This window comes from Dendroctonus ponderosae, unplaced genomic scaffold, assembly GCF_020466585.1.
Source record: "Dendroctonus ponderosae isolate FM_Combo_2020 unplaced genomic scaffold, Dpon_F_20191213v2 Dpon_F_20191213_1, whole genome shotgun sequence".
NCBI lineage: Eukaryota > Metazoa > Arthropoda > Insecta > Coleoptera > Curculionidae > Dendroctonus > Dendroctonus ponderosae.
The window spans coordinates 28,187,838-28,200,368 of record NW_026017110.1 but is presented as its reverse complement, the minus strand read 5'-3'; the positions used below and the strand labels follow the sequence as shown (position 1 = coordinate 28,200,368).

At 38.2% G+C, this 12,531-nt stretch overlaps 1 protein-coding gene across 1 annotated transcript in view; it reads left to right on the top strand.

Annotated features, from left to right (window-relative positions):
• The window catches only part of LOC109537647 (rootletin), a 61,287-nt gene that overhangs the window by 10,368 nt on the left and 38,388 nt on the right, over positions 1 to 12,531 (top strand). Inside the window, exons 5-16 of the mRNA XM_048661010.1 lie at positions 3,396 to 3,581; positions 3,676 to 3,865; positions 3,926 to 4,078; positions 4,150 to 4,337; positions 4,394 to 4,508; positions 4,981 to 5,236; positions 9,243 to 9,390; positions 9,453 to 9,714; positions 9,763 to 9,930; positions 9,991 to 10,185; positions 10,242 to 10,436; positions 10,490 to 10,847. Coding sequence (XP_048516967.1) covers positions 3,396 to 3,581; positions 3,676 to 3,865; positions 3,926 to 4,078; positions 4,150 to 4,337; positions 4,394 to 4,508; positions 4,981 to 5,236; positions 9,243 to 9,390; positions 9,453 to 9,714; positions 9,763 to 9,930; positions 9,991 to 10,185; positions 10,242 to 10,436; positions 10,490 to 10,847 — 2,414 coding nt within the window. The remainder of the gene's footprint in view (positions 1 to 3,395; positions 3,582 to 3,675; positions 3,866 to 3,925; positions 4,079 to 4,149; positions 4,338 to 4,393; positions 4,509 to 4,980; positions 5,237 to 9,242; positions 9,391 to 9,452; positions 9,715 to 9,762; positions 9,931 to 9,990; positions 10,186 to 10,241; positions 10,437 to 10,489; positions 10,848 to 12,531) is intronic.

Here is a 12,531-nt window from a genome sequence, read left to right as displayed (position 1 = left end):
AGCAGATAGGAGTTTGAAGTATTCTCCATCCATAGAAGACATCTGACCCTAACGATGGTCAGAGTTACATAAAAATGAGCCATAATTCTGATTTTTGTAAGCTTCATAAATGTCGGTCTCATAATAGACGTTTTTATGCGACGGAGTTCTTTCATCTCAAAACTTGCTTTGTTTGCAAATATTCCTTAAAAAAAAAGAAATAATTTGATGTTTTCACCATCTTTAGAAGACAATTGATCCTAAAGATGCTAACAGTTCCATAAAAATTGCTGAACACCCAAATGTTTACCACCTCAGAAAATGTGCGTTCATATGGACGTTCTCAGTCAACTGAGCTCTCTCTTTTCAAAAGTTCGCATCTTCCAAACCGAAGCAAATAGGAATTTGAAATTTTCACCATCTTTAGAAAATACTTGACTCTGCGAATGCTGAAAGTTTCATCACCATTTCGCAGAATTCCGTTTTTTTTCAACCTGAGTAAATGTCGGTCTCATAATGCACGTTTTAATTCAACAACGTTATCTCCTTTAAAAATTTGCATTTTCCGAACCAAGGCAAACATGAATTCGAAATTTTCATCATCTTTAGAAGTCAATTGATCCTAAAGATGCTCAAAGTTTCATAAAAGTCGCTAAACACCTAAATTTTTACTACCCCAGAAAATGTGCTTTCATATGGACGTTTCCATTCAACTGCGTTCTCTCTTTTCAATAGCTCGCTTCTTCTAAACTGAAACAAATAGCAATTTAAAATTTTCACCACCTTTAGAAGGCACTTGACTCTACGAATGCTGGAAGTTTCATTAAAATTGCGCAGAATTCCGTTTTTTTCAACTTTAGTAAATGTCGGTCTCATAAAGCACGTTTTAGTTCAACAGCGTTATCACCTTTAAAAATTTGCATCTTCGGAACCAAAGCAAACAGGAATTTAACGATTTTACCATCTTTAGAAGACAATTGATCCTAAAGATGCTGAAAGTTTCATAAAAATCGCTGAACACCCAAATTTTTACCACCTCAGAAAAAGTTCGTTCTTATTGACATTGCCATCATCTTTTTTCGACAGGATTCGACGATTCAACAATTTCGCAGAATTACGTTTATTAAACCTGAGTAAATGTCGGTCTCATAATGCACGTTTAAATTTAAGAGCGTTCTGTCCTTTAAAAATTCGCATCTTTCGAACCAATGCAAACAGGAATTCGACATTTTCACCATCTTTAGAAGACAATTGATCCTAAAGATGCTGAAAGTTCCATAAAAATCGCTGAACACCGAAATTTTTACCACCTCAGTAAATGTGCGTTCATAGGGACGTTTTCATTCACTCTTTTAAAAATTTGTATCTTCGAAACCGAAGCAGGTAGGAGTTTGAAATATTTACCATCTATAGAAGACATCTGACCCTAATGATGGTCAGAGTTACATAAAAAGGAGCCATAATTCTGACTTTTGTAAGCTTAGTAAATGCCGATCACATAATAGACGTTTTCACGAGACGGAGTTATTTCATTTCAAAATTTGCATCTTCCAAACCAAAACAAATTGGAGTCCCAAAATTTCATCATCTTTGGCAGACGTTTGACCCTAAATTCCTTGATTCTGAAACTTTCATAAAGATCAAGCAGGATTCTAATTTTTTCCAGCTTAGCAAACGGGGAACTGATAATGGACGTTTTCGTTCAACTGCACTCTCTTTTTTAAAAATTCGCGTCTTTCAAACCAGACAAAACAGGAATTTCAAATTAACTTTCTTCAGAAGACACTTGACCCTAACGACCGTGAGAAATTCTTAAAAATCGCAACAAAATTTTGATTTTTGCCAGCTTTGCAAATGTAGGTCTCATAATGGAGGCGTTCGTTAATTCAACTGCGCTCTCATCTTTAACAATTTACGTGTTTCAAACCCAAGCAAGATGAAATTTGAATTTTTTTCCATCTTTAGAAGATACTTGACCATACGAATGCGGAAAATTGCACAAAAATTCATTCAGAAAAACATTCAAATTTTTACCACCTCAGAAAATGTGCGTTCATATGGACGTTTTCAGTCAACTAAGCTTTCTTTTTTCAAAAATCTGCATCTTCCAAGCTGCAACAAATAGGAATTTAAAATTTTTACCATCTTTAGAAGACACCTGACTACAAATACGAATACGAATAAAAATTGGGCAGAATTACGTTTTTTTCAAAGTTAGTAAATGTCGGTCTCATAAAGCACGTTTTAATTAAACAGCGTTCTCTCCTTTAAAAATTCGAATCTTCCGAACCAATTTGAAATTTTCACCATCTTTAGAAGACACTTGAGGCTGCGAATGCTGGATGTTTCATAAAAATTGCGCAGAATTATGTTTGTTTCAACCTGAGTAAATGTCGGTCTCATAATGCACGTTTGAATTCCACAGCGCTCTCTCCTTTAAAAATTCCCATCTTCCGAACCAAAGTAAACAGGAATTCGACATTTTCACCATCTTTAGAAGACAATGGATCAACAAGATGCTGAAAGTTCCATAAAAATCGCTGAACATTAAAATTTTTACCACCTCAGAAAATGTGCGTTCATATCGACGTTTTCAGTCAACTGAGCTCTATCTTTTCAAAAGTTCGCATCTTCCAAAGTAAAGCAAATATGAACTTGAAATTTTTACCATCTTGAGAAGACATTTGATTCTACGAACGCTGAAAGTTTTATAAGAATTTCGCAGAATTTCGTTTTTTCAACCTGAGCAAATGTCGGTCTCATAATGCACCATTTAATTAAACAGCGTTATCGCCTTTAAAAATTCGCCTCTTCCGAAGAAAAGCAAACAGAAATTCGACATTTTCATCATTTTCAGGGGACAATTGATCCTAAAGATGCTCAAAGTTTCATAAAAGTCGCTAAACATACAAATTTTTACCACCTCAGTAAATGTGCGTTCATATGGACGTTTTCATTCAACTGCGCTCTCTCTTTTTAAAAGTTCGCATCTTCCAAGTTGAAGCAAGTAGGAATGTGAATTTTTCACCATCTTCAGAAGACACTTAACTTGACTCATAATGTTGATAGTGAAACGTGTAAATTAACTAAAAAAATAAATTTGGAATAACAATCTGTCTGTTAAAAAAAAAACGTGTTATCATTTGCTCAATGTTATTCGGTTCTATTTTCATTGCCTACAAATTTACCATTATTAAGGTTTGTTTTATTAAGGCGATAAGTTAAATACATCTCCTTAAATACGCTGATTATTTTATTAATAACGTGCTTAAAGTCCGATTAAACTAAAGCTTGAATTTGGACAAAAACATCTACGAACTGTTGGGCGAAAGCTTCTGGCCATGTACAATAGACTCAAGTTAATCAGTTTTCAACCCTTGTTACATTACCTGAAATAATTTTTTCCCAATTTCTAGATCAGAAAAATTGCTGCAGCTCAACAGAGTCTTACGCGAACAACTGGAAGAATCCCACAGTACGAACGAAATGCTTACCACTGATCTTCAGAAGCTTACCAACGACTTCGAAACGCTGCGCGAAGAAATGCTGATCAAAGAAGACGAGTGGAAGGACGAGGAACAAGCCTTTAATGACTACTACAGGTAAACCCATAATCTCTTACTGAAACGATCAAGTAGAAGAAGCATTTTTTTCTAAAAAAGTCAAGAACTCTCATTCAAATTAATAATCTTTCAGTACCGAACATAATCGCTTGCTGAATCTCTGGCGGGACGTGGTGTCCGTAAAGCGCCACTTTATGGACATCCAATCGAACACCGAACGAGATTTGATTAAAATAAAAGCCGAAGTCTCGGACTTGGGACGGGAAATGCTGATGGCATGCTCGAGGATGGACTCTAATGTTTTTGCAGAAAACATAATTAATGTACCTACGACCTTCCGCGTTTAACATTTCTTGGCTTTCTAATGCTATTCCGTACTTTAGGCCAGGACTAAGCAAACAGCGAAAGACAGTGTGGAACTCCCGCACATTGAAGCCGAGCTGGAGACACTGAAGATGGATAAGATCAAGTACGAAACTGAGCTGCAGATGAAGGACGATCGCATTCAACAGCTGATCAGAGACATTCAAAATTTGGTAAGTTTATCACTCTTTTATCGATTGTTTCTATTATTCCAAGTGGCGCTAACGTTCTGCTTTGCTTGAAGGAGGACAGATGTGTGGAATCCGACCAAAACGTCTCCCAAGTGGTGAAAATGCAAGAAGAAATGGAGATTCTGGAATCCGCCTTACGCGACATCGCCCAGGCCTTGATCCAGGACGCCGAAACGAAAGATCCAGAGATTCTCCAGGCCACTCATTTGCATCTGAGCGCCTCAACGCCGGTTCCTCAAAAGTATGCATTTTACCACCATTTTAATAATTTCCTTCAAATGAACGGTTGAATTATAGATCGCCACGAAGATCCGGTCGCGGTCTGGCCGCACCAACAGCTTTCGCGGAAAGCACTATTTCGGCTGTTCAGGCAGCCCTGCATAAATATCAGTCGTATATTCACGAACTACAGGTAAACTGGCCAAAAGTCTAGAGGAGTTAGAGGAAACACTTAGAGCTTTCGGAGTAGTAGCACAGTAGAAATTCGCAATTAAATTCGGGGCTTTGGTGTTCAGTGTTCCCAGCCAATTAGCTCCAAGCTTTAGTAGGAGTTGATCCACGTTATCAGCTTGGAAAATAACGTATTCAACCCGGAGCTTGAATGAAATGTTTGCACTATTCGAATGTGTGTTTTTTCTTGGCAAATTTTATGATTTTTAACTCTACCTTTAAAGACACTCAAGCCATCTTCTAGGCAAGAGAACTTTGAGCGAATCGGGGCATCGATTTAACAAAGTTGCTTAAAAACCGCATGGGGAAATCCAGGGAAACCACATGTGGTCAAAATTTCCCTCTTCAGAGCAGTTGTTAGGGCTGGTTACAAGTGTTTCATCCAAAACAATCTATAAGAGGCTTCAACCGGTAATATTTTGGTGTCCTTCCAGGTCAAACTCCAGTCAAATAAGGAGCAACTGTTGTTGGTTCGCAAGCAGTTCGAAAATTCGGAAAACAGCAACGCTGCTTTGGAAAAGCGCGCCAAAGAGTTAGTTGCCCAACTTGACGACAGTAGGGCGCAGTGCGCCCAAGTGATTCAAGAGAGGGATCATCTGCACCAATCGATCGATGCCCTTAAATCGGATAAGGCCCAGCTGGATCGTAGTAGAGTCGATTTGAATTCTATGCTGGATTCGCTCAATCAAGGTAAAAGAGGTTTAGCCAATGATTGTTCAAGTGGAAAAATTGTTTTCACCGCTTGTCGTTTGCAAGAATATTCTTGAGCGCAGCTCAATAAAATTGCTTTATTCAAACCTAGAAACTCGTCCTAAATCGTCCCCATTGTGGGTTTTCCCCAGAGACAAGTTTAATCTAAACTTACGTCTTTTTGATATTTTAGCAGGAAAACATTCAAGAACACAGCTTTGCCACGTTCCTTTACAATAACTTTGGAAACTGAAGTAAAAGGAAAAGTTTAAACTTTCAGCATCTTTAGAAGATCTTAGACAGTAAACAAACTCAAAGTTTCAAATAAATTGCCCAAAATCCTGAATTTCTCCAGGTCAGTAATCGTGGCCTGAAACTGGATGTTTTGACTAAACCGCTCTCTCCTTTAAAACTCCTAAACTTGAAAGCTAACGCAACTAGAAATTTGAAACTTTCCGCATCTTTAGAAGACACTGAACTGTAAACACAGTCTCAAGTAAATTGCAAGGAATCCTGAACTTTTCCACGTCAGAAAATTGTGGTCTAAAACTGGATGTTTTGACTGAACGGCGCTCTCCGTTAAAACTTTTCATCTTGGGAGCTAAAGCAAATAGAATTTTGAAATTTTCCACATCTGTAAAAGACAATAGAGTGTAAACACACTCATGTTTCAGATAAATTGCCCAAAATTCTGAATTTCTCCAGGTTAGAAAATTGTGGTCGAAAACAGGATGTTTTGATTAAACTGCACTCTCTCCTTTAAAACTCCCCATCTTGGAGACTGAAGTAAATAAAAAGTTCAAACTTTCGGAATCTTTAGAAGACCGTAGACAGTAAATACACTCAAAGTTTAAAATAAATTGCACAACATCCTGAACTTTTCCACGTCAGAAAATTGTGGTCTGAAACTGGATGTTTTGACTGAACGGCGCTCTCCGTTAAAACTTCTCATCTTGGGAGCTAAAGCAAATGGAATTTTGAAATTTTCCACATCTTTAGAAGACAATTGACTGTAAACACACTCATGTTTCACATAAATTGCCTTGAAACTGAAGCAAATATAAATTTCAAACTTTCAGCATCTTTAGAAGACCGTAGACACACTCAAAGTTTAAAATAATTTGCACAAAATCCTGAACTTCTCCAGGTCAGAAACTAGATGTTTTGACTAAACGGCATTCTCCGTTAAAACTTCTCATTTTGGGAGCTAAAGAAAATAGAATTTTGCAATTTTCCGCATCTTTAGAAGACAATAGACTGCAAACAGACTCATGTTTCACATGAATTGCCCAAAATTCTGAATTTCTCCAGGTCAGAAAATTGTGGCCTGAAACTGGATGTTTTGACTAAACTGTGCTCTCTTTTTTAAAACTTCCAGCATCTATAGTAGACACTAGATTGTAACCGCCCTCAAAGTTTAACAAAAATCGCCCAAAATTCCGAATTTTTCCAGCACGGTAAGTTGTGGTCTGAAAATGAATATTTTTACTAAACTGCGCTCTCTCCTTTAAAAATTTGCATCTTGCAGCAAAAATAATATTTGCGTCTTTACAATTCTAGCCCAACCAAATCTCAAATTGGTTTGGGTCGAAGATAAACAGTTAAAATGCAAAGTATCCCGAGTAAACGGTACCAATTTGTTTACCAAAAAATAATTATATTAAAAAAATGTCTTAAATTTAGCTAAAAGTACAATGGCAACGGCCCTCGTTGCGCAATGTTTTGCATGTGGGGACTGAAATATAATCTTTCATCCTTCCAGCTTCCTAAAAAGAGCATTCACGAACACGGTTCTGTCAGGTTTTATGGGAAATTTGTATAAAATGTCTCTGAATTGGCATAAATTTACTTATTGAAGACTGTGGAAGCAACATTCAGGAAAATAGTTCTGCAAAACTTCAAGAGAAAAGTCCTCCTTAACCCGCATTAAGCATGCAGATGTTTAAATCCACTTCTTCCAGTTCTGTCAGATTTCAAAGGAAAAATTCGAAAAAATGTCTAAAAATTCGTTTAAAACCATACATGCACAATTTGGCTTCTTTGAGCCTCGAAAAAAACATTCGAGAAGACAGTTCTGATACATTTGAAGAGAAAAATCGTAACATCGCTTAAAAAAGCACTAAAGAATCACGTCTAGCTTGAGTCTGCAAAAAAAGCATTCGATAATACAGTTCTGTTGGATTGCAAACAAAAAAACTTAAAAAAAATGACTAAAAATTGTCCTTAACTCACATTAATTGTAGACTTGCATAAATTCACTTCTTCGAACTTGGAAAAAACATTCGAGAACACAGCGCTGACTGATTTCAAGAGAAATTCGTAAAATTACTCAAAAAAACATTAGATATTCACATTCCTAGATTCGGTTCTCGGAGTCTGGAGAAAACATTCGAGAACACAGTTCAGAAGAATTTCACGAGAAAAATTGTGAAATCACTCAAAAGAAGCATTAAATGATCACATTCCTAGATTCGCTTCTCGGAGTCTGGAAAATGCATTCGAGAACACAGTTCAGACAGAGTTCAAGAGAAAAATCGTAAAATCACTGAAAAAGCATTAAACATTCACATTCCGAAATACGCTGCTTAGAGTCTACAAAAAAATCATTCGGGAACACAGTTTTGTTATGAGCAAGGAAAACCTCTAACAAATAGTCACAAATTGCCCTCTAGTCTCATTAAATGTAGGTACACAACACATGTATAAATTCACTTCTTCGAGCTTTTGCCACCAATAGAAAACGTATAAAACCATTGCTCAGGTGCGCGCAAACCATTCAAGAACACAGCTTCGCAAAATTCTGCAGGATTTTTCCACGCATCTCTTCATTCACTCTTGACTTAAAACGAACCATTTTTGAACACAGCTCTGAAGGGAAATTCCATGAGAAAAATAGACAGAAAACTAAAATTTTGTCTGTATCTCCACTTCAAGTCTCGTTAAGAGGAAATTCGCCTCGCATAGTCTTCCACTTTATTGAGTTTGAACTTCAAAAAAGCATTAAATATTCACATTTCTAAATTCGCTTCTTGGAGTCTGGAAAATACATTCGAGAACACAGTTCAGACAGAGTTCAAGAGAAAAATCGTAAAATCACTCAAAAAGCATTAAACATTCACATTCCGAAATTGGCTGCTTAGAGTCTGCAAAAAAATAATTTGGGAACACAGTTCTGCTATATTTGCAAGAAAAAACTCTAAGAAATAGTCACAAATCGTCCTCAAGTCGCATTAAATGTCCACAACATGCTTAAATTCACTTATTTGAGCTTCGAAGAAAATATTCGACTATAGCAGCGAATAGAATCCCACATAAAACCTCTACCGCTAAGGGATTACGAAGACGGGAACTTCTGAACGCAGCTGTGAAATATTCCATGAGAAACATTGCAAATACTTCCTAAAAGTTGCATTTAAATCCACTTAAAACGACACTGGTAAGATTTCTTCCAGCAAAATTCACCTGCGCAGAGCCAAAGTTCAAACCTTCAGCTCTTGGAGCTTGCGAAAAGGGCATTTGAGATCAACAAACAAATTGCTCTTAAACCCACTTGAAAGAGCATAAGCAAGGATTCTTCATTCAAACCCAACATTTATAAAGCGAAAGTTCTATCTTTCACCCCTTTGCTAGAAAAACCATTCAATTCCTAACAAAAGCTACAAAAATTGCCCTTAAACAGCTTCAGCTTAAAAGCCATGGTGAGAATTCATCAGGTTACTTCACTTATAGGGACGCCTGGAATGACATTCACAACAAACTTGAAGCTGCGGAGGAATAAATTTGAGAACACAGCTTTATGAATAAATTCCCAAAAAATCGCTTTTGACGCAAATAAAAAAAGTATAAAACCCCCATTGCATCTTTCATTCTCAAATGCAGCTCTGAAAAATTTTACGCCACAGTGGCTTCCAGCACAAGCTGACTCTGGATGATCCATTCCAGCGACAGAAGTGCTTTTCCAGGCAGTTTCCTACTATAATTTCATCTCAAATCTTGTTCTTTCCAGACTACGATAAGCTGGCCAAAGCCCACAGCAAACTGCAGAAGGAGCTGGACTCCAACTACCAGGAGAAAGTGTTCCTACAGGCCGAAGTGGAACGACTGAACCAGGAGGCCGACTTACGAGAAATCACCTTGCGGGGCGAAGAAGATCGGTAATATGACCACAAAGAGCACACATTCTCCAGTACATTTTCATGAACTCGTTTCGATCTAGTTGCAGCCGCATAAGAGAAGAGCTCCTAACGGTGCGAGAAGAACTCCACAAAGCCTGCTTGTCTCACGATCTGCTGGAGCAGCAAAAACTGGAAGCTGACAGTCTGATATCGAGCCTGGAAAAAGTCAAGCAAGACTACGAACATCAGCTGGGGCAACTGCTGGGCGAAAGCTCCAATGTGCAGGATTCCCTGGTGAAGAAGGAAACGATTGCAGCCAATCTGGAGATCGACAAGAAGAAGCTGCAGGATGATCTAAAGAAGGTAAAGCTGGAAAACAGCTCAACATTGTAAAAAAGCTGTGGGTTTCAGCTGGAGGACGAAAAAGCGGCCCTGCAAGCCCAGTGCAGCGACCATCAGAGCGACATCCAGTCCTTGCGCAAAGAGCTGCTGCAAGCCGAGCAGCACCGGCTGGATCTGGAGTCCGACAAAGTCTCCTTGTCGGAGAAATGTAAATTTCTGGACATCGAAAAAGGAAAAGTATGCGCGTAAACCTGGGGGCGCTTCAAAAACATCATTGATCCAATCAATAATCCACAGACTGAAATGGAGCTCAATCAGGTAACAAGGGAAAGGAACGACCTGAGCAATCAGCTCACAGTGATGGGACGAAAGCGGGACGCTCTAAACGAGGAGCTGATGCGATCCAGACAAAAGCTGGAACAAGCCAATGAAACCAGCGCAAGAATCAACCGAAATCTTGAGGAATTGGTAAAAGAATGCGAAGACAAACAGGTAAATTTCCAGAAAATCCACTCGTCCAATCACCTGCATTACGCAAATACTCATAGTGCACAATGGATGCAATGGACAAGGAGATCCAGCGCATCCAAGAGCTCCTGGCTGCAGTGCGCTCAGAAAAAGAAGCCCTCGAGGCCGTATTGTTTGACACCCAAACCAACCTGGAAACTTCCGAGGATAAAAAGACGCAGCTGGAAAAGGATGTGCAGGAACTGCTACTCAAACAAGAGCAGTTCAAGTGCCAGGTTCGTACCAAATTCCACTGTTAACCAATTTTCTAGGGGCCAAACCTTTGCAGGTGACAAAGCTATCAAAGGAACTGGAGCGATCGGAGAAGAAATGCGCGGAAATCAAAAGCAGCATGGCCCATCAGGCCGGCAACAAAGAAGTCGAGTTCAAGCAAACAGTGGAAAAACTGCGCCAGCAGAACGAAGACAATGTGAAGAAGCTGACGGAGGAAAGGGAGAAGATTCGGGTCTGTTTAGAGAAGCGGCTGCAGCAGTCGATGCAACAGCTGAGCTCGGAAAAAAATGCGGAAATTCAGCAGCAGAGCGATCGAATTGAAGCGTTGCAGAACCACATCGACAATCTCTGTCAGCAACATGAGGAATTGATGTTGAGGGCTGAGAACGACAAGCAGCAAGCGCTTCTTATCGGTGAGTTTTTCCATTTTTCCAGTTCTCTAAGTGAAGTTTATTTGTCTGAACATGAGAATGGCAATTGCTTCCACTTTATGGCCATTTGTGTCACGAAAAACGTGGGAATTTAGTCACATTTTCGTCGCATGGATAAATTCTTAAAATTTTGGCAAAAACAAAACTGGGAAAATCTTGCAAAATATTCGAAATTTGAGGTTAAAATTTTTGCTCTACAGAATGCTAATAGGAAAAAATACATGCTCCTAAACGTTCAAAGACTGACTACAGGCTCTTATGGGGGCTGAACCTTTATGCCCCCATAATACCTTTTTTTCACATAAAATCAATTTTTACACACCGAACTTTTAATGGTGCATTTAACAGCTTTGGTATCAATTTTTCAAAATTTGTGCAAAAATATTAAAACCTTTTATAACTCGCTTAGCAGTCACTTTAGAAAAAAGTTAACATAAACATTGTTATGGGTTTTTGTCGCCTTTATCCAATGGTGTACTCGCAATCCCTCAATCGTTTTTAGTTTTGGGGATATGAGCGATTTTTTGCCAACCAATTTTTGGAATTGTCTCCCAAACCATGTACCGCAGGATTTTGAAAAGTTTTCCGCCAGATTCCTCTTGATCCGCCAGAAATTTAAGCAAGAGCAACATATTTCCTTGAAAACACTTAACGGTAAAGCACATGTCCCAAAGAATTGAAAGTTTTCCCAAAAAATTCCCCAGTAACCTAACGGATAATAACCAGGATGTCATCACCGTCTCTTAAGATTTTATCCGAAATTTCAAATCAAAAACACATTTTTGCATATTTTCATAATTTTTTTCTTACAGAGTGCTAAATAATGACCAAAGTGCTTAGGAAAGCTTCCTTTTTGAGCCAATAATTATCGAAATTTGAGGTAAAAAATGTTTGCTCTACAGAATGCTAATAAGGAAAAACACATGCTCCGAAAAGTTTAAAAGGTTCCCCGCAAATTTCCCAATAGGATGTTATGGGGGCTAAAAACCTTTAGAAACCCTCCAAATCCTCTTCAATTTGCCCAATTTTCACACACATAACTTTTAATGGTCGAAAGCACAAAAGTTTTCTCAAAAAATCCTTCACTAATCTAAGGTAGAATAACCAAAAAGTCACTCCATCTTAGGGTTTGAACCCGCAATTTTTTTATGTTTCCAAAATTTCCTTTGGCAATTTTGTAAAGACCACATGCATACCCCAAAGTGCTCAGAACAAATAAAGGAAAAACCACCAACAGCTCCTAAACTCAATCAAACGGCGCAGTGAAGCTTTTCGACTAAAAAAATCAAAATTTTTTCTTAAGAACCAAAGATTTTTGTGAACGTTTTTGAAAATTAGAACGTGAAACGTGCAGACAGCTTGTGAAATTCAGCCATAGTCAACTGTGACCATAATCAAACAAGAAAGAGTGTATTTTCTTCTATGGATTCCCCTAATTTTTGTAGCTCCAAAACTCGAACAAATAGAGCAATCAAAGGATGCTCGGGTACTAGATAGAGTGGTCGTGTGAATGGGGTTTTTAATTCTCTATCCAGTGGAAGGACAACAAATGGTGTAGCTCTAATGGTTCATGAGATATACAGGGTTGCTCATTAGTGCGTCAAAGTGCGATATCTCAGTAAATATGAAGTTTACAAGAAAATTCGTCCAACGAAAGTTTTTCACG